Genomic DNA, 22,259 nt, shown 5'->3' with positions numbered 1-22,259 from the left:
TTCCCGTGTCCTCCAACACATTCACATAGCAAAGCACCTGGAAGTCATGGTCTCCTTTTCAGAACACTAAGTAAATGTCCCCAAAAGGAGAGGATAGGATCCCTGGCCAAGGAGGAGAGATAGGGGTTCATTGTCACCCACACAGGCAAAAAGTAGGGAGTTATTGAATCCTCAAGGTTAATCCAGCAAAACCCTTTAGAACCTCAAGCTCAAAGCTGCTTATACCCCATCATTTCAAACACATGCCAGCCAGCTTCATGAACTCTAGACATGTATGTTTCAGTTACTTAAGGGGAACAGTCTGGAGTCCAAAGAAAGAACTCCTTGCAAAGACGCCATTGCTTGGATGATCTTAGGTCTTAGGGAGGATGGTCCCCGGGCCTGATGGCCCAGGTGGTGGCGTTCCAGCCCCAGCCAAGCTCATCTCTGGGTTATCTAAAAGAATTATGTAGATCTGCATGTGAATCATTGTGTGATCTTGGGGCCATTCATTTAATTTCCCTGAGACCTAAGCGGGTGCCTGGGCATTTTCAGCTTGAAGAGACTGTGTTTCTAAGCTGTCTAGACAAGTGTGCCTGGTACCATCCTGGATTATGGCGCTTGTTCCGGTGCACGTACTAATAGCCCCTTGCTTACTCTTTAATGAAGGATTTCTCAACCTTGACGCTATTCACATTTTACGCCAGAGAGTACTTTGTGGTGTGAGCTGTCTTATGTACTATAGGGTTTTTAGCACTATCCCTGGCCTCTAGCCACTTGATATCACAGCCACCCTCCCCTCCAGTGTGACAATCAAAACTGTCTCCAGACATTACCAGTGTCCTCTGGGGGACTAAATCACCCCACATTGAGAACTGCTGCTTTAAAGTGTTCTAGTTTAGACAATAAGTTATTTGGTCTATTTCTAGAGCATCTTCAGATCTTTCTTTAAATCTCACTTTTCTTCCCTTAATCATGTCAAGACCTAGCACAAGTTCTGGCAGCAACTTGTGCATCTTCCTCCATCCTCGGTAGGCCTTTGGGAAAGGACTATAAACCCCGTGAGGGCAAGAATTTAGTCTGACACATAGAAGGTTCCTCACTACGTGTTTGTTGAATGACTTAATAAATAAGTTACAAAAACAAACTACCTGGAAAGCTATAGACAGGGCTTCTGCTCTCCCTGGTAGAAGTTACCCATCCCCCTCCAGTAAGGCCATGTCCCAGAATGATTAAGTGCAAGAGCTCTCTATGTAAGCAGACCTGGATTCAAATCCTGACTTTCCTGCTTGCTTGGGAGATAACCTTGGGCAAGTTACTTTTCTTCTCCAGTCCTCAGTTTCCTCATCTGTAAAGTGGGGATGGCAGTGGCATCTACCTTATAGGGCGTAAGGCTCATGAAGTGCTTAGTGGAGCTACCAGCACATGGTAAGCTTAATGAATGTTAGCTATTATTTACTTGTCATCTTTACCTTTTGTCCAGAATATAAGCTAGTGGTCCACCATCCAGGGAACAGGGTCAATGCTATTCAGGTTGATGGGGGTGGCAGGAAAATGTAAATAAAATAAAATCCACATAGAACTAAGGTTTCTTTTAATTGTAGACTTCTAGACATTCAGGAATGGAAGGGACCTTAAAAGCCATCACATCCAACCCTTTGTACATCATCTCCCCAAGTCGGGCAGAAAGGCATCAAGTGGTGACTTTCAAATATCTATGACCACTTTCAACAACTTACTAAAAATCAGATTCCTGGGCCTTACTCTGCAGAGATGTACAAGTATTAGGCCTGGAGAATGGCCCAGAAATCAGCATTTTAACTGGTTCCCTCAGGGTGTTCTTGGCCTCAGAGAAGCATCAGCAGGTCGGCTAAGATCAGGGGTTCTGGAGCTACTCAGGTCAGGGACTTAGTACGCTATGTGCTCTCCAGCAGACCTGCACCAATTGGTGTGACTTCTCTGAGCCTTGGTTTACTGGTCTATGACCTGGGAAAATTAATAACGCCTCCCACCTAGGATTATTGAACAGATTGCACAAGATAGTAAGTATACATAGCTCAGAGGCTTGCCTCTGGGATGCTGAAATGTTGCATATTAAACGTCATTACTCCTGAGTAATGATGGATTTAACACATGGATACCAGCCTCTCCTAGTCCACCTTTTATGAAGGGGATCCCACTACTATTATGGCAATCTGTATCATCTCTGGACTTGACTAAGAAGGAGCCTTATATTGAGTTGAAATCTGCTTTATACTTTCTTCATGCTCTGTTCTTTGGGTCCAAGTTGAACAAGCACCTTCTTTCACCTGCCAGAACTTCAAATCTTTGAAGACAGAGGTTCAGCCCCTGAGAAGACACTTCCAAATCATACAGATCAGGAAATGGCCAGGTCTTGTCTTGAAGGAGACAAAACAAGTCCATTTTTTAGTGACCTTGGCAGTTTCTGCTCCTTTGGGTCCACAGCATCTAACCCCCTTTGCCACTGGGAGGCAGATTGCAAAGAAGTCACAGTGTGACATAGCTGATTACCAAGGACAAAGCTGAGGGGTGCCGGTCCTCATGTTGTTGAGTCACTGAGCTCCCCAAACGTGCGGACACTTGTTATACCTTGGCCCTTTGCTGCTTAGCCTTGCAGATGGGCCTCCCTGTGCAGATGTCTTCCTCTACTGATTGGAGTGGGGCTGTGGGAGGGAGGATAAATAATAAAGGCTTCAGGTTCTTCCCCTGCTGTAGCACCCCCCACCCCCGTTCCTCCCCACTCCCACCCCCAGTCCAAGCCACCATCACCTGTCACCCAGTTCCACACACATCCTCTTCCCTGGTCTCCCTGCTTCCTCTCGCCATCTTTATGCGTTAACCATGCCTTTTATTTTCTCTATTCTGATGTTTTGACATCTTGGGGTCTTGCTAACCTTGGAGGGACTGCCCCTCCCAGGTTAACTAGTAACCTACTGCCAGTGCACCTTTCATAAGCAAACAGTCCGGAGCCTCATCACCCCAGGGCCCAAAGTACCAGACAACTTAGGGGCAGCCCCTGTACTTCAGAGCCTGCACATATTATTCAGAATAGCCAGTCTGCAACCTGCTTACCCTGGTTGGCCTGTTCTTTCCAGCAGAAACCACACTAAGCGCTCTTGCCCACATTTTCCCCTCCCTTCTCTGCCTCTTTACTGACCCCGATGCTTCCTCTTATGGCTCCCCAAGGCGTGGTGTGCCCTTGGGATCTGGGAGTACAACCAAGTATGTGTTTTCAAAGGCAGTTGTCTCCTGATCTGTTGACCTTGCCATACCTAAATACTAATAAAACCTATATTTCAAAACACTCTCCACTAGTCTTCTTCTTGTGGAAAAAAAATGTGCCTGAGTGGCCTTCTCAAAACTCACCTCTGATCATCTTCCACCCTCTCACCTTTCCATGGCATCCCACTGGTCTCAGGATAACATGAAGAATCCTTACTGTGGTGTCCAGAAGTCTGAGTGATCCAGCCCGGCTCTCTGACCCCTACCCCTTGGTTCTCCCCCAGGGACTCTGCACTAGCTGTTCTCTCTCTCTTCCCTCACCTGTGCAGGCTGTCTTTGCCCTCTGGACCTCAACCTCCTCAGGGAGGTCTGTGCTCACTGTTTCTCCCTCCAATTGCTCTTAATCTCCGCACTCTGTTGGTTTCCTTCTCAAGAGCCTTTCATTTGCAAAGTATAACAGTTTCTTTGTTTACTTGTAAAGTAACCATCTCCCCAACTACAGTGTCAACCTGAGGGCAGGGGCCACTTCTATTGGTCCTCCTGTGCATCCTCAGCCCAAAATGAGCACTTACTGAAATACTCGATCATTGTACCAAGATCTCTGTATATTGACTCCTTCCATCTCCGTGGCGACCTTGTGTGGTAGCAATTACCTACTCCATTCTACCAGGGAGAAAACTAAGGCTCAGAGGGGTAGAGTAGCCTGCCCAGAAACTGAACGGCATGGGCGGAGACTTCAAACCCCTCAGTATGTTTGCCACCGCTGGGCTCTATGCTTCCCTCTGGCAGACCACCTCTCTTCACGCAGGACACTAAATGCCACTCTGCAATAATCACAGTCAGTTTAAGCTTTCTTTTCAGTCTGATTGACTGATAAACTCACAGGATAAAAGCCCGGAAGCTCAGATGAAAAGAGAAAACACATCCTTATCTAAATACCCTAATCAAGCCTCAGACCCTAATTTAAGGGTACTGAAATGAATTACATGATGGTACAAACGAGATCTTTAAGTTGACAGATATTTCCTCAAGCTCTTCTCTTCTTTAGATAGCAAAATTATGTAAAATAAATGTTCCTTGCTATTTTGGTAAATTATATCCTATATATATATATCCAACAAATGCCAAGAAATTGTGAGCCAGCCTGTTTCAAAGCCCTCCTGTATTTAACATATGCCACTGCTATTTTCTTTTTCTTTCATATTGCATTTTATTTCCTTAGGAAATCTTGGCTTATGTAGTTGATAAATACTTTTAGGAACCCAACCAATTCAAAATGTAGTCTGGCTTTCTGAGTATAACTTAATGTCAAAGGTTTCTCTTTACATTCTGTCTTAAAAAACAAGTGTTCATAAATAAAGATGCCCTGGCTTCTAGTGGGTTTTCAGGAGGAGGAATGTGAACAGATCCTGGTTTAAAACTGCAGGGAGCTAAGCCACTTTCTCAATGTCTCATTTCACAAAGGTCAATGATGCTCACTGCAGAAAGATGACTTAAGTGAGGCTAGGTCAGAGGGGCACTAATATTTACTCATGTGCCCACAATTTTCCCATTCATCAAGCTCAGTCAGTCTTCACAACTGTCCTACAAGCCTATTTTGGTTCCCATTTCACTTGCTTAGCAGATGCTACATGATCAACGAGCTCATATGTGGTTGTTTCAACCACTATTGTTATTTATATTTACTATTAAAGTAATAGATGCCTACGTTAAAAATGGCAAATGTTACAGAAGTGTCCAAAATGAAGAGCAAAAAAGAAATTCCTTTCCTTCAGAACTCCCCAATTCCATCCAGTCGTCCATCCCAGAAGCAAACCGTCTGCAGCTTCTTAGGTAACCTTCCAGAAAGTCTAGGACTGTAGAAGCATACATATTCTTCAGCTGTTCCTCTCAGACTTGAACTTGTGTACACAGATTGCTTGGGGACCTGGTTGAAATGCAGTAGGTCTGATTTAGTCGGTCTGGGTCAGGGCCTGAGACTCTGCATTTCTAACAACCCCTAGGGGATGCTGGAGCCCCTGGTTCAAGACCACATAAATCTTAGTAGAAGGACCTAGATCACAGGAGTTTTATTTTAGCATATTAATAAGGACCCCCCCCCAAATCTTTCCCTGTTGGCTCTTACAGATCAACTTGTGTGTATGTTTGTGTGTGTGTGTGTTTATTATGAAAAGGTACACATAACATAAAATTTACAATTTCAGCGATTTTCAGCATACAGCTAAGTACATTCACAGTGTTGTACAACCATCACTACCATCCAGCTCCAGAATTCTTAATCTCGCCCAACTAAAATTCTGTCTCATCAAACACTTAATGCCCCATTCCCCACCCCCACCCAGCCCCTGGTAACCATCATTCTACTTTCTGTCTCTGTGAATTTGACTATTGTAGGCCTCTTCATATAGGTGGAATCATACAGTATTTACCCTTTTGTGTTGGGCTTATTTCATGTAATGTTAATATCTTCGAAGTTCATCCATGTTGTGCCATGTGTCAGGGTTTCCTTCCTTGTTAAGGCCGAATAATATTCCATTGTATTTAAAGACCAAATTTGTTTACCATTCATCTATTATTGATGGACACTTGGGTTGTTTCTGCCTTTGGCTATTGAGATACAAATAAACTTAAATTTTTTTAAAACATTTTCTTAAGTAGATAGACCATTATTTGTTTAATTATTTCTCTCCTGGTGATTGTTTCTAGTTTTCTATTATCACAGCAAAGGTACAAACAGCATGCTAGCACCAGAAGGGAATACAGTAGAGTGGCCGGAAGTGGGGTCTCTGGAGTCAGGTGGCTTTGCCAAAGTTTGGCTTAGACACCAACTGTGTGACCTCGGGCAAGCTTCCGGCCCCTCTGTCCTTGAGTGTCCTCATCTGTAAAGTGGGGATAGTGAAAACGAAGATTGAATTCAACAATTGGTTGAATTGTTGGCACTGGACCTGACACATGGCAAGCTAACAATCCATATCAGCTGTTATTCGTACGACAAATTGTTGGCACTTGTGTCTCTTCCTTCAACAAATGCCAGCAGAACGATTCTGGGTGGGAGCACAGAGTACTTAAAATTTTGAAAGACATCACAGATTACCTTCCAAATAGGTTGCAATAGTTGCTATTAGTACAGAAGGGAGTATGGAGCCCTGGCTGGTCCTTGAGGAGAGGGTGTGATAAAAACAGAATTCAAGGAAAATTATCAGGTCACAGAATTCATTTCCTTCTGTGATGTTACCTTCAGCATCAAGGGCAAACCATTGACCTTCCCTTCATCTCTGAAAATGAAAAGAGAATGCATGTAAATGTTCATTTCCTTCCTTTGTCTAATAATTCTCTGTATGTCTATCTTCTGTGAATACCTTGAGGGACTTCTTATGTTTCTGATTTTGGGGGTGCTTCTTGGGGTCAAAGGGTCCTGCTCATTGGCCATTCTCTTCCTGGAACCCGCAGGGGGTTTCAGAGTTACAATGTCACCCTCTGGCTAGCCTTTCACTGTACCCAGCTTATTCGATTTGCAGCATTTCTCACAAGATACAAGACATCAGTGTAGTGATAGATACATATTATATATGCATACGCATAAAACAATTTCTAAGGCCTGTCTTCCCCTGGCCCTCCCGGTAGACTGGACACCGCAGGAAGGAGCCTGAGTCTGGCCATGTCTGGAATCCCAGCAACACCCTTGGGTCTGATACAGAGCTAGTGCTCAATAAATATTTGTTAAATAAATGAGCAAATGGATTCTAGTACCATCCATGGCAGCGCTAAGGTTGAAGGTTTGGGTTTTTGTGTTTTTTTTGGTGCACGTACAACATAAAATTTACCACTTTAACCCATTTTTTAAGAGTACATTTCTATGCATAGAATACATTCACATTGCTGTACAATCATCAGCACCACCATCCGTCTCCAGAACTTTTTTCATCTTCCCAAACTGAAACTCTGCACCCAAGAAACACCAACTCCCCCTCTCTACCCATACTGACAACCTCTATTCTATTTTCTGTTTCTACACTAATTTCACTTTCCTAAGTATCTCATGTCAGCGGAATCATGCAATATTTGTCCTTCCGTGGCTGGCTTATTCACGTAGCGTGATGTCTTCAAGTTTTATCCACATTACCATGTGTCAGAATCTCCTTTCCTTCCTTCTTAAGGCAGGATAATGTTCCCTTGAATGGATGTACCACAGTTGGTTCATCCACTCATGGATGGGCATTTGGATTGTTTCTGCCTTTGGACTGTAGTGAACACTGCTGCCATGACCATACGTGTACATTCGCAAAGGCGTGTAACCATCTCACCATCTCATCTTCCTAGTTCCAGAGCATTTCCATCACCTCAGAGGAAGCCCTGTGCCTGTTAGGTAGTCTCTCCCCATTCCTCCCTCTCCCAGCCCCTGGCAACCACCGTGCTCTGTCTCTGCGGGTTTTCCTTTTCTGGATACTTCATATACATGGACCCATGCCCATGCGACCATCTGTGACTGGCTTCTTTCACTCGGCGTCATGTTTCACGGTTCCTCCACGCTGTGGCGTGTCGGTGGCTTGAGGACTTTGTACAGTGGTGCGCTGAGATGGCTCGTGCCGGCTCTGCAGAGCAGACTGATAGTTAAATAATCAGGGATTTTCAGGGCCTGTTATTTAACTGTTGGCAGCTTATAATTGGTCCTGGGTGGAGTACTCACCCCACAGATACTGGCCAATGCTGCACATCAGTGTGATTTGGGGAGTTGAATTTGAGATTCGATTTGTAGGTAGCACTGCCATCATCTCCATCAGCATTCCCTCAAAGGGACCGCAAATAAACACGTGCTCTTAACAGAGCCGTATTCTTGCTGGGAGAGTGCTGCTTAAGCAAAGCCCCAGATCCCAACTTCTAACCATATTTCCAGACCTAAGGCAGCGTCTCCTGGCCTTTGCAAGGAATACCCCTGCTCCAGACTGCAGGACATTTGTCTAAGTACTGTCATCGGGGTTCTGGGCCTCTTGGGGAGCTGATCCTCTGCATAATTGCTTCATGACATAGGGTGGAGGAGGGGAGAGAGCAGAGCCATTTGTCGGACGCTGATGCCTGAATCAGTCCCTGGATCAGCAGCTGCACCACCTGGGTACTCTGGGAAATGCAAAATCCCAGTCCCCATCCAAGACCTTCTGAATCAGACCCTCTGGGCGTGGGGCCCAGCCATCAGTGTTGTAACAAGCCCTGTGGGGTTCTGAAGCTCCATCCAGTTCAAGAACCCCTGCACAAATGTGATGACCTGAAGAATTGTCAGTCAGATTGGAACTGAGCTGTGCCTTTTGGTTTCTGCTGCAGAAGACACCATTTTCCTCTGTAGGGAAAGTCTCCCACACAGGCCAGTTCAGTTCAGGCCTTGAATTCATCCCCCAGACACGTGATTTCTGGGGAGTGGCACTGATGCCCAGTGATGAGGACCCAGATCTCTAATACAAAAGATAACTGGGCTGAAACCTCGGCTTCTTCAAGCTGATTTTGGATGAGTGCCTTAAGCTCTCTGAGCATTTATTTCCCCATTGGTAAAATGGGGAAAATAATGGTACTGGATTCATAGGTTGATTGTCAGGGTAATAGGAGAGAATGTAAAAGGCTTATAGCATAGGTCTTAGCAAATAGCAAATGTTCAATAGATAGCTATATGGTTTGAGAGCTATTATCTAAGAAGTTTGAGGGAGAGGAATTCAATGATTCATTCCTCATATGTTTACAGTGCTGTAAAATTTGTTTGCATAACAACTCTGGAAGGGCTTATTGGCAGCAGATACCATTGGTCCAGATGCCCCTCACCAGGCTGGTGCACCCCCCAGCTGCTGCCAGGGGTGGCTGCTCACAGCTCACAGCTGGAGTCTCCTCTAGCAGATTGCCCTTGGTTGAGGAGAGCCACCTCACCTGAGGATACCTGGGAGGTTACGCCCTCCACCCCTGGGATGGTGTGCTAAGGACTGACTTATGGGTAAAACACTCTCAGTGGTATAATTCATACTGCGGAGCTCCCCATGGGATCAGATTCCAGCAGAAATCATATCATTGCTTAGTTTTTTCCCCTGCCTTGACCTGCTTCCTTTACTTCACAATGGGTTTCTCTTGAGAGTGTTTCCTCAACAAATCACTTGCACAAGAATTCCCATCTTATTTTTGCAGAAATAGAAAAATTCATCCTAAAATTCCTGTGGAATCTCAAGGGACACTGAAAAGCCAAAACAATCTTGAAAAATACGAACAAAACTGGTGCTTTCACACTTCCTAATTTCAAAACTTAGTACAAAGCTATGGCAATGAAAACAGTGTGGTACTTGCCTAGGGAACAACTACATAGTCTAATAGAATAGAATAGAGAGCCCAGAAACAGAACCTTACATGTGTGGTCAAATGATTTTTGACAGAGGTGCCAACTCCATTCAGTGGGGACAGGACAGTCTTCAGCAAATGGTACTTGGAAAACTGGATATCCCTGTACAAAAGAATGAAGTTGGACTCTTTCTTTACACCATATACAAAAATCAACTCAAAACAAATCAAAGAGCTAAACCTATAAAGCTCTTAGAAGAAAATATAGGAGAAAAAATTAATGATACTGGATTTGGCAATGATTTCTTGGATATATATGTGATACTAAAAGCACAGGTTGAAAGTGAAAAAAGTTGGGGTAGGTTGTAGTATATAAAAATTTAAAACTTCTGTGCACCAAAGGGCATGTTAGTAGGGCACAAAGGCAACCCATGCAATGGGAAAAAAACCTTGCAAGTCATATATCTGAAAAGGGTTTGATATCAAGAATGTATAAAGAACTCCTACAAATCACAACAACAAACAAACAACCTGATTTAAGAGCTTTATAGGTTTAGCTCTTTGATTTTAAAAAGGACTTCAATAGACATTTTTCCAAAGAAGATATGCAAATGGCCAGTAAACACATGAAAAGATGCTCAATATTAGAGAAATGCAAATCCAAACCGCAATGAGATACCATTTCACATCTTTTAAGATGGCTATAATGAAAAAAAAAGGAAAATAATAAGTGTTGAAAAGGATATAGAAAAACCAGAGCCCTTGTTCATTGCCTAGGGGAATGTAAAATGGTGTAGTTACTATGGAAAACAATATGAGGTGCCTCAAAAAGTAAAATATAGGATTACCACATGACCCAGCAATTCCTCTTCTGGGTATATACCCAAAAGAAATGAAAGTGGGAACTTACTTGTATGTCCATGTTCATTGCAACATTATTCACAATAGCCAAAATATGGAAGAACCAGTGGATAAGTAGATAAACAGCTGTGGTATAGCCATGCAGTGGAATATTATTTAGCATTAAAAAAGGCAGGAAATTCTGACATGTGCTAAAATATGAATGAACCTTGAGGACATAATGCTGAGTGAAATAAGTCAGTCACTAAAGGTCAAGTACTGTATGATTCCACCTGTATGAGGTTCTTAAAGTAATCAACTTCATAGAGACCGAAAGGAGAATGATGGTTGCCAAGGGCTGGGAGAGAGAGTATTTAATGGTTACAGAGCTTCCGCTGGGGAAAATGAGAAAGTTCTGGAGATGGATGGTGGTGATGGTTGCACAGAACTGTACACTTAAAAATAGTTGAAATGGTAAATTTTATGTAATATGTATTTTACCACAATTGAAAAAAAAATCCTATCACAAGCTCTGCTTCTAGGGAACGTAACCTATGGCACAATTATGACACCTGATTTATAGATGAGATAAACTGAGACTCAGAGCGACTGTATGTATTATCCAGTGGGGATGATGATAGTCACCACCTCCCAGGGTTATTATGAGGATTAAATCAAACTAAATCAAATAAGATTAAAACATGTAAAGTCCCCTGATCAAGGAAAAGTTATCACCTACAAAGATGTGAAAGAAGGAGGTTGGCGAGGAGGCACAGTGCCTTCAAGACAGTTGTGGTCAAGTGTTGGCAATTTCATATGGTTTGAACTAACACTAGTGTTTGGTCCTTAAGCAGGACAGTAGAAGCAAAGATATTTCTCTCATTGTTATGTATATAATTTTATATGCTTTAAATATTTCTAAATAAAATATCTTTATAAAAAATGTTGGAATAAACAGGGAGCAATGGAAGGGCTTGGAGTGGTAGCATCCTGCCTTTGGGTAGGGTTTTGATCCCTGTGTGGCTGTGCCAAGTCATGTGACGAGTGGGGCCTCAGGTTTTTTTGTCTGTAAAATGGTGACAATAATACCAACCTCACAGAGCAGGTGTGCAGATCAAGGGCAGGCAAAACGACACCTAGAGTGAGGCACAGCACACAAGCTCAGTGCCACTAGCTGGTGGTGGTGGTGGTGGTGCTGGTAAGTGGGATGGAGTGTTAGCTCCAGGCTTCAATCCCAGCTGGTCTGCCTGCAAACCCTGTGATCTGTGCTCAGCCCCACATTTCTAGCCCAAGATGAGCTTGACAGCTCAGGCTTTCCAAGCCCAGTCTTGGCAACGAGTGGTGTTTCAGGTATTTATAATACTGCTGTGATTTCATCAGTCTCTTCTCCAACTTCACAAGCAGGACATATGCCCCACGCTTCTGAAGTTTGAAGGTTTACCCTTTCTATGCCAGAGCACTAGTTATTCTTTGGTGAAATACATGGAATAATGCAACAATGAATTATTCCTAATAATAATGGAGGTATATTTTATTTAGATATGTCTCCTTTCTTGCCTTTTTAAAGTATTGCCCAGATTTGCCCTCCAGTTGCGCACGTAGCCCTCTGCCATTCATGTCCATGACATCCCAGGTTCTCTTTTCAAAGCCCTGATAGAAACGGACATTACTCTTTCCATATTGCTCTCTCCTGCGAGAGCAGGGACATACCTGTCTTGTCACTGATGTGATGTCAGAACCCACTGCAGGGCTGGCAGATAGCAGGAGCTCTGTGTTTGGCAGAGAGGAAGTTGGAAGGAGACAGATAATTTTGTCTTTAAGTCTCAGATAAATTGCTTCTCAGAGAAACCAAGGCTTTCCCAGAGTAACAAGAAACAGCACAGTGTAAGGGACTGCATTGCATGAAACGGAGTCTCTGGGGTCTCAAATTCAAATGCCCGTAGAGCCAGACAAATGGGGAAAGTGCCAAATGAGAGGAACGCAGAGCAAGTGCCAGGATATGTGGCAAAGGACCCCCAGGGCAGGATTTGGAGACAAAGAAACTGTGATCAATGTGGAGTGTGTCCCATTCACAGGGGCACACTGCCCAGATCCAGACACACTGTTCAGGAATGTGGGCCCCGGGTAGCCAAATACTCTACTTTCTACTGAGATGTCAGGAATCTGACTTTTCAAGTAAATTCTCTCAATTAAAAAATGTTGGCATCCACCTTAACTTTTAAAAAATATATATTGTGTAGACAGCTTTTTGTGAGCATAATATAACCCTTAGATAAACAAATTACCTCTGTTAGATACAGAGAGATGCATCTAAATTCCGAAACGTGTTTACAAACAGTATTCAGGTCTAGAACAAAGATACACTCATTCACATAGCCTGCCGTATGAATAGGGTCCTCATGGAGTTGTGTGTAGTGCCCAACCTATACAACTGATGGATGGCCCTGATAGGTGATTCTTGAAGTTGTCACCCACATCCCCATAGTTCAGCTCACCAGGAATGCCAACTCCCCCACCCATTCAGCTCTATGGACTATGAGAAAGGCTTCCACCTGTCTTGGGCACAAGAGCTGTGCAGCAAGGCCACTGAAGGGGAATTCAAGCCATCATGACCAAATTTGCTCTGTCCCCTAGGGTGGTGAAATTCCGTCGCACAGGCGAGAGTGCGAGGTCAGAGGACGACACAGCTTCGGGAGAACATGAGGTCCAGATCGAAGGGGTCCGCACAGGCCTAGAGGCCGTTGAGCTGGATGATGGGGCAGCTGTGCCCAAGGAGTTTGCCAATCCCACTGACGGTGAGGGGACCCTGAAGCTGGGGCATCAGCACAGATCACAGTCAGGGGCTCTGAAGTGCCAGGTTGCTTCCCCAGATGGTGCTTTCAGAGGGATCTGGTGAAAGGGCAGTAGGAGGGCCCAGAGGGCCGAGGGGTGACACCAGAAGTGTGGGCCAGGCCTAAATGGCTCACTTCAGCAGGCAAGGTTACATGACCATCTCTACCAGTCAGCATCACTGTGTGATGATGGTGGTGATGGTGGTGATGGTGGTGGTGATGGTGATGGTGGTGATGATGGTGGTGATGGTGGTGATGGTGGTGATGGTGGTGGTGATGGTGATGGTGGTGATGATGGTGGTGATGGTGGTGAGGTGGTGGTGGTGATGGTGGTGGTGGTGATGATGGTGGTGATGGTGGTGAGGTGGTGGTGGTGATGGTGGTGGTGATGGTGATGGTGGTGATGGTGGTGGTGGTGAGATGGTGGTGATGGTGGTAGTGGTGAGATGGTGGTGATGGTGGTGGTGAGATGGTGGTGATGGTGGTGGTGAGATGGTGGTGATGGTGGTGGTGAGGTGGTAGTGGTGGTGATGGTGAGGTGGTGGTGAGATGGTAGTGGTGGTGGTGGTGGTGAGACGGTGGTGGTGGTGGCGGTGGTGAGATGGTAGTGGTGGTGGTGGTGGTGTGATGGTGGTGGTGGTGGTGCTGGTGCTGGTGAGGTGGTGCTGGTGATAGTGGTAATGGTGGTGATGGTGATGGTGGTGATGGTGGTGGTGGTGAGGTGGTGGTGGCGGTGGCGGTGGTGAGATGGTGGTGGTGGTGGTGATGGTGATGTCAGTAGCTGTGGTGGTGATAGTGGTGGTGCCTGTGGTGGTGACAATAGTGCAGGAGCAGCTGACGTTGGCCGAGGATTTACTCTGGCCAGGCACTGTTCTAAGCTCTTTACACATATCGCCCACTTAATCTTCACAAATGTCTCAGTTGAAACTATTACAATCATCTTTCCCATCTTGCAGAAGAGGAAACTGAAGCACAGGAAGCTTAGGTGTCCCGCCCAAGGCCACACAGCTGGAAGTTAAGCACACGGGATTTACACCCAGGCCTCTGGCCTCAGAGCCCACATTCTCACCCAGGACCCTATTCTGCCTCAGAGCAGAGCTGATCAAACAAGGGACCTGAGGCGGTGCTTTGGGACCACGTGATGCTGATGGTTGAAACACCCCATGCATTCCTGAAAGGCCCGGATCCCCAGCATGAGAGAGGTGATGGTTTGAGCCCAAGGCCTGGCGTTGGTGGATCTCAGGGGGCGATGACTGCAGAGGGGAGGCAGTGGTTAGGAGCAGCGGCTTTCATCTGACGCTTGCCTGGGCTCCACTCCCAGAGCTGCAGTGGCTAGGCCCTGTGACACTAGCGACACTGTCCTCCTCTGTAAACGGAGCTAAGACTGGGCCTGAGCTAGCAGCTGTGAGAGGAACTAATGAGATACTGTGCATCAACCCTTAGTACAGTGCCTGGCACATGGTGAGCACTCAGTAAACAAACCATTATATTATTATTACTGTTCTTATTACTGATGACGTTGTAGGACTCACTCTGCTTTCTCCTCGGTATTTTTGCTGGAGGAAATGACCCCTGCTGGTGTGATAAGCCCCAGCTCACACTTCTGGAGAAAATTGTGATTGAAGTAAGAGGCCCATGATTGGAATTCCAAAAAGATGATTTACAGAAAAGTTGCAAAGATAGTTCAGAGAGCCACCATATCATATACCCTTCATGTAGCTTCCCCTGGCATTGACCTGTTACCTAACCATGGTACATGTGTCAAAACTAAGGAATGAACATTGGCATAATGCTATTTATTAAACCCCAGACTCTGTACAGATTTCACCAGCTCCTCTGGCATGCTGTCACAGCACACATTCTAGCAGACCTCATTGTATTTGTTCTTTCAGTATTTTTCAAAACACTTAGCTTATGAATTATATCCTTGTTTTTCTTGAGCATACAAATAACATGTTTATTTGGAAAAAATAACATGTTTATTTGGAAAGCAGACATTATAGAAATGTACAAAGTAGGAAAGTGAGCTCTGTCCTCACAGATGACCCTGTTGACTTTCAGTCTCACTTGCCAGGAGTGGTGCACACACGTGTACATCCAATTGTATCGCAAAGAGAGCTCTGGTAACACCCTGCCCTCCACAGGATGCCTTTGTCACTCACCAGCATGGGGTGAGCATCTGTCCATCAGAGTGCAGATGAAATTCTGCTTTTACAAGGCATTTACTTTTTTTCCTGATTATGAAAGTCATAAATTAGCAAGAAAGCTAAAGTCTCCTATGATTTCTCCCTTCCTCCCTCGAAAGACAAAAAAAAACAAAACCATAATGTAGTTTTGTGTATATATTCTAGGCATATGCATATATACACACATGCATACATTTCCAAGAAAAGAACCATACTAATTCGTTGTCTATTTTGTTTTGTTTTTAAAAGCTAACAATATATTGTGTGCATCTTTCTGTATCTGCACGTTCTTAACAGGTCACATTTCATAATGTGGCTACATAAACATTCATATATAATTATAATATATATAATGATTTTTTTAGCCAACCCCTGTTGATAGACATTCTGGGTTTTCCAGTTTTCCTTTTTGTAAATAATGTCTCAGTGGACTTGGCAGCAAGATATCTCTTCACACTCTTTGGAATGTTTTTCTAGGATAAGTTCTAGAAGTAGCATGCACTAGCTTAATGAGCTTGGCAGGGACCGCTCCCCCAGACTAGGACAGCTGCAGGATGATTAAGTTTTCCTCCCCTCCCCCTTTCTCCTTCCCAGATACTTTCATGGTGGAAGATGCGGTGGAAGCCATTGGGTTCGGAAAATTTCAATGGAAGCTGTCTGTTCTCACCGGCTTGGCTTGGGCAAGTATATCTGGGGGCAGTAACCTCACATTCCGTCTCCAGGGAAACTTCTTGCTGCTCAACGGGGTCTCCCCGGCTTAAGGGAGAACACATTTCCCTTCACACAGAACTGTTGCTTGAACTAGCAACGTGTAAATTGGGTGGCCCTGGTCATAATGAAGGTCTCTGCTTAGGGGGAGTCGGGCATGGTTGGCAATTGCCTTCCACAACTGGAGTTGAAGCTTCGGGTTAATTGAGTGGTTCTCAATCTCTGGAGTTTAGGGCTACTATGAGATTATGATGTCATTGTGGGGCTCACTCTAGAAAAACTTTTTCAAGAGAAGTTAAAATCCCCTAGGTAGCTTAAAATCCCCTAATCTACCTACAACAAAGAACTCATGCAGACCTTTGATACAAATGTTTGTGAATAGTGCAAAGTAGTAAGCTAACTGCGTATTTTTTCCAAATGGATCTAAGATGTCCCCACATCATTTTCTCCATTAATTTGAAAGGCCACCTATATCATCCATCACATGCCCATGGCCACACAGGTCTGCTCTGGACTCTCATTTCTGTCCCATGGTTCTATCTGTCTAGTCCCATAAAGGTACCACAGTGTATAATTGCCAGGGCTTCCTAGTATATTTTAATCTAGTAAAAGGTTATACTTATTAAATATATTGACAATTCTACGTGAAGAATGACCTATTCACCAGAGACAGACTAGTCTTTAATTGAGCCAAAGAGTAAAGATCATTGTCTTGCTACCTCTATACAAATTTTTTTTTCTTAGATTTCAGAAATATGATGTTTTCCTATTTCATTCAGGGAATGCCTCTGTTTTTTTTAAACACACACACACACACACACACACACAGAGAATGTTAAATGCCTGTTTGTCAATTCCTGAATATCCCATACTGTTTTTCAGTATGTTTTGATGTGTGCTAGGGCACTCAGCAGGCAGTAGAAGACGGGTTCTCTCTGGAGTCATGGGTTTGGCGAGGGGGGCAGCATCCTGGTCTCATGAAGTTGTCTTCCCCCTGCAGATGGCCGATGCCATGGAAATGATGATCCTCAGCATCCTGGCACCGCAGCTGCACTGCGAGTGGCGGCTCCCCAGCTGGCAGGTGGCGTTGCTGACCTCGGTAGGCAGCCCAGCAGCTCTCTCCCGCTGTGTATACCCCTGTGCCCTGGCGTGTTCTGCGGGGTGCCCCCTCCTCCTGCTGTTGCCAAGGACTCGGCAGAAAAGAATTAAGCCCTGGATGGAAACACCATGACCCTGTTTGGCTTCCTTTGCTCCCCACCCCACCTCTTACATCCTGGCAGGTTTGCAGCCAAATCCATTCCACCCAGGGGTCCAGCTACCCGGAGGTCCCAGACACCCTCCTCAATTGCTGGGAAGGTGGAACTCTTCCTGGGCATATCACTCTCTGCCTTAAGGCTTGAACCCTGAAGGCCCACTTCTCTTGATGGCATGAAGGAGATGCCAATTCCTCCCATGCTGGGGTGATTTGAAGATTGGAAACAACACAGTGTGTGTGGGATGCATAGTAGATGTTCAATAAATGGTGGAATGCTCCCACTTCCTTGAATTAAGACTTGAAGGAGAGTTAGGCAGAATCCTCAATTTTTATTATTAATTTGTATTAGGGGGAGTTCAGCAGCAACCTTCTAAAAAGGAGGGGAAAAGACAGGCTTGATAAGAGGATAATGATAAGGATATTCACTAAAGTTAATATTTATTGAGCACTTACTGTACAAAAGGCTTTACATATACCATATGCAGTCTATGCATAATATGCATTGTGCTCTTTAATCCTCACAGCCCTATGAGATAGGCAGTATTATTAGATGAGGAAAATGGGGCACAGAGAGGTTAAGTCACTCATGAAAGGTCAAACAGCCTAGCTAGTGTCAGAGTAATTGCTAAGAATGCTTCCCAGAATGCTGTTTCTATGTGGATAACTGATCTGGAATAGTTGGAGTGCCTTCAGCAACATCAGGTCTGATATTAAGTCTGATATTAGCAATAAGGTCATACAGCTCAGTGGGAAGAGTTTCATAAACACCTACACCTAGTGTTTGTGGTTTAGTTACCTCCTAGTTGTGTGACCACAGTGAAGCCCTTTACAGCTGTAATTCACCACCTGCAAAATGGGGGTGATAAAGCCTGTTTCTCTGTGGATGGCAACAAAACACACACAGTGCCTAGCACATGGTAGGGCTTGAGAAATTCCTTCTTACAGTCCGCGTTCTCCCTGATGGGCCCTGAAGAGTAACCAGGGGCCTGTGTTTTTGCAATGCAGGGCCTTTCTGGTCTCTTGCCATTGGTTCATAAGACCCACCATTTATTGAACACTGATTCTGTGCCAGGCTTATACATTCTCTCTTTAACACTCCCAACCCAGTGACAGAGGTGCTACTATCATTCTCAGTCCTACAGATTAGGAAAGCAAAGCTCAGGGAGGTGGGATGGCTTGCCCAAGCTCACACAGCCTATAAGGCAGAGCCAGAGGCAGACGCAGAAGTGAGGTCCGACCTGGCGGCCTCGGAGCCTCTGCTCCCGGCCACTGCCCTGGGCTTCTCGCTTTCGGTACAAAGTTTGGACTCATGGGCTAGATAAAACTGTTAAGTTCCTTGGTCAAGTTTTCAATGGAAAAGTTGGAACACTGCCAGAGCTGCTTTAGCAGCATGACATACAGAAGGAGGGCGAGATGGACTGTCATCGCCGTCGCGGAAAATACTGCGGGAGATTACTGCAGTGACTCTGGTATAACTGGTACTCTGCTGTAGCTAAATCCCTCCGTTGGGCAACAGAGAATGGGGAAAAGCCATGTTTGGAGTGATCTGTAATCCTCTCAGGAGGCAAGGACATTACTTAGTATCTGACTACAGTAACACCTTATCCCAAGACAGTAATCTTCACAAATCTAGAAAAGAATTGTGTAAAAATCATGCAGTTCTCACAGGCTTTAAAATGGACATTAAATGCTTTTAAATGGTAGGTTGCAGGTTAATTTCCAGTGTATTGAAAGATTAGACATTTAAATAAAATTTCATATCCCTTTTTAAAATATGTCTAATGGAATTGAAATACCTGATACCCATCACCCTCTGCTTAAAATAGCATGAATAAGGTGTTCAGAAGAATTTGGAAAATTCGCATTGTCTTGTTTTCTTCTTGAACTGGTACTTCCATTCCATTTCTTCACGTAAGTTATCCGTAATATTTTACTATGTTTGGAAGTATTTCATTTACCACCCTCTCATGATTTTCTGGGACAAAGTCTATATAAATTTTAAATGACTGTTTTTAATTTTCAGAGATCGTATGACTATGAAAATTTTTCTCCACTTAATTATCATAATTTTCAGTAATATGCAATAAATTAAAACAGGAAATAATTAATTTTGATAAATAACTGTTAAACTTAAGTAAATTTTTATCTGGAATGTCCCTCCTAATGAGGGGTATGGAGTATTTCCCAATTATGTTATGTATTCTTGGGACAGGATTCAGAGAGTGATTCCACTCCTGTTTTTCATTTTTACTGAATGGATGAGAATATGAAAAGCTTTATTCACATATAATAAAAATTGGGGGTATTGAAAGAGTTTTGCAATCACTCAATAAACTAATGCCGCTGTATTATTTCAACAATTTCCAAGTTACATGCCGAAGAGCACAGGGCCATCGCTTATGAAAAATTATTTTTAGTGATCTAATTTGGTGACAGTTTGATTGAGCTCTCCTTCAATTTGGTTAAAAATAATAAAAAGGAATTGGAATTCAGATGACTTGTCAAAGGATTTGTAACTGTGTCACTGATGTCCCTTTGAAGGCTTCCTTCAAGGTCTCGCCTCAACAGGCAGGGCACTGTGAGGTGCACTCCTCAGATGGGGAAGTGAGAAGCAGGGGGAGGTGGTGGCGAAAGTGAGGGAGGGGCAGGGAGCAGGTGAACCCTCTGACCTGTCCTCAGGATAGAGTCTGTGCACAAGTTGAGGATCCGGAAATTAATTCCTTTAAATTTAGCAATGTCTGCTCCTCCCTTAAAATACCTCTGCGAGGCCCCCATTTGTAGCCTGCTACCCTAGGACACCTGCAAGAATGCTTTTGGGGATCAGACCACCCTGGGCAGAGCCTTCCGCTCTCTGGGCCTCAGTTACCTTATCTGCAGAGTGGAGATAATAATAGCACCCATCTGGTAGGGCTGCTGTAAGCATTGCTAAGATGTGTGTATGAAGCATTTAGAGAGTGTCCACCACTTGGTGAATCCCCAGGGAAAAGATAGAGCACGGTGGTAAAGGCTCTGGACAGGCTGCCTGTGTGTAAGACCTGTGCCCTCTCCTCCCTGGGATACTGAGCAGGTTTGTTGAAGGGAAATCCAATCTGGGGAGGTCTCCCTGTGGCTAGGTGAGACCTCAACCCTGGAGAAGAATTCATGAGCATCTTGAGCAGGTGTAAGCGGTTTATTAAAGCAGAAGTACATACTCAAGGAGGGAGCCCAGCATGCTGGAGAGGTGAGCAACCCAGAGGTGTGGTGGTTTAGGGGTTAAAAAGGGTCTTATTAACTATGGGGTGAATATTCATGTATGCAGGGAAGGGCAATTTGCCTAATAGGCTGGGTTGCACAAGCCTAGTAGGGGAAAGAGAAGGTGTTTCTTCTTAAGAGGAAATTGACTGGGTAGGCAGACCATTGAGACTTTATTTTGTATGTCCAGGCCTGCAATCATCCTGTTTTGAACCCTGAGAATCCTGTTACTTTGTATTTTGTAAGCATCCTGTTATCTCATACCTTCTGATTTGAACTCTGTCCCTCTGCTCCCTATTCTAGCCTACCTCAGTTTTCTTAACCCTTCTGTGCCTGAGGCTCCCCATCTGTATGAGTATAAAATTCAACTGCAGTAGTTCTGTTCAAGGATGACTCTACCAGGCACACAGGCATGAACCCATGAGTCCGTAACCTTACCGATAGCACACAGTTCCCATCCCAACCTCCTATCTCCTGTTCTTCATATCTTCTAAACTCTCTCTTGTTGCAATCTTTGATATTTTTCTTAGCAAGAGGGCAAGACATTTCTTTGGTACGGTGAGAAATTCGTGAAATGCTAGCTCTGTCGTCATACTGCCTGATCCCAGCCCAGGCTACGCCAGTTATACCTGTGTGACACTGGCCAAGTGACCCTCCCTCTCTGAGTCTCAGTTTCCTCATCTGTAAGATGGGATAATAATTACAATCACCCTGTAAAATTGTCTTGAGGCTTAAACGGTAACATGAAGCACATAGGATAATATTTGCACCTTAACAGGATCTCAGTAAGTGTTGGTTCTTTGCTATTAGGAGGGTGTGTTGTCACTGGCTCAGTTTGTTGTTCCCTTTCTCTGTGATGCTCTGTGTCACTGTCTAACAGAAGCTGTCTGTGCACCCACAGGTGGTCTTTGTCGGCATGATGTCCAGCTCCACCCTCTGGGGAAACATCTCAGACCAGTATGGCAGGAAAACAGTAAGGCGACCTCCTCTTCTAAGCATGAGCCCTCTGGGTTATCCCCATGATGGTTGACATGTAGCAAGAACCTGTGCTGCTCGAGCACCTGGGAGGCCCAACTAGGAGCTATGTTCAAATGCAATGAGAAGAGATTGCATTGAGGCTGGAGTCTCTTGAAGTCACGTTCCTAGCGGGGCCCCTGCATGTGCACTTCAGAATGTGGGTGATGCTATTGATGCCCACCCTGACCCCCTTGGCACTCACCGTACCCTCGCACGGGACTAAAGACATCAGCTTTCTTGCCCTAAAGTAGATCAGCTGTTGATCCCAGCAGGCTTGAGCTCCGGGGTCCCTGCTCAGGAAGGCACCTGGACTGTCTGCCTTCCCTGTCCCTCCTGGGATCACCCTCGAAATAAACTATTTGTACTAGAATCCTTGTGTCAGGGTCTGCTTTGGGGGAAGCCCAGCCTAAGACATGACGTGAAATAGATTTGCGAGCAAGAAGGAGGACGGGAACTTAGAGGCCTGGAATTGCATGGAGCTCCCAGTGTTTTGTTACTTTATGACTTTGACAGTCCCCTTTGTATTTTATGTTGCTCTTGTTCCACTGAACTGCAACTGGGCTCTTTGGTTCTTTCAGCACGTGGGGCTACAGTTCTCTAAGCTATAAACTAGGGCCTTAGCAGGGGAAAAGATCTCCATAGATCCCGGCAAGCTTTACTTCC

At 44.7% G+C, this 22,259-nt stretch overlaps 1 protein-coding gene across 6 annotated transcripts in view; it reads left to right on the top strand.

Moving 5' to 3' along the window:
* The window catches only part of SVOP (SV2 related protein), a 79,733-nt gene that overhangs the window by 16,516 nt on the left and 40,958 nt on the right, over positions 1-22,259 (top strand). For all 6 annotated transcript variants that reach the window (XR_012125847.1, XM_073223622.1, XM_073223621.1 and 3 more), the window contains 4 exons: positions 13,003-13,163; positions 15,980-16,065; positions 17,094-17,192; positions 21,481-21,552. Coding sequence is in view for 5 of the 6 variants with exons in the window: in XM_073223619.1 (XP_073079720.1) it covers positions 13,003-13,163; positions 15,980-16,065; positions 17,094-17,192; positions 21,481-21,552 (418 nt within the window). In the remaining variant the exon portion in view is untranslated. The remainder of the gene's footprint in view (positions 1-13,002; positions 13,164-15,979; positions 16,066-17,093; positions 17,193-21,480; positions 21,553-22,259) is intronic.

This window comes from Manis javanica, chromosome 15, assembly GCF_040802235.1.
Source record: "Manis javanica isolate MJ-LG chromosome 15, MJ_LKY, whole genome shotgun sequence".
NCBI lineage: Eukaryota > Metazoa > Chordata > Mammalia > Pholidota > Manidae > Manis > Manis javanica.
Note: the sequence above shows the minus strand (reverse complement) of the source record. Positions and strands in the feature narration are given on the sequence as shown.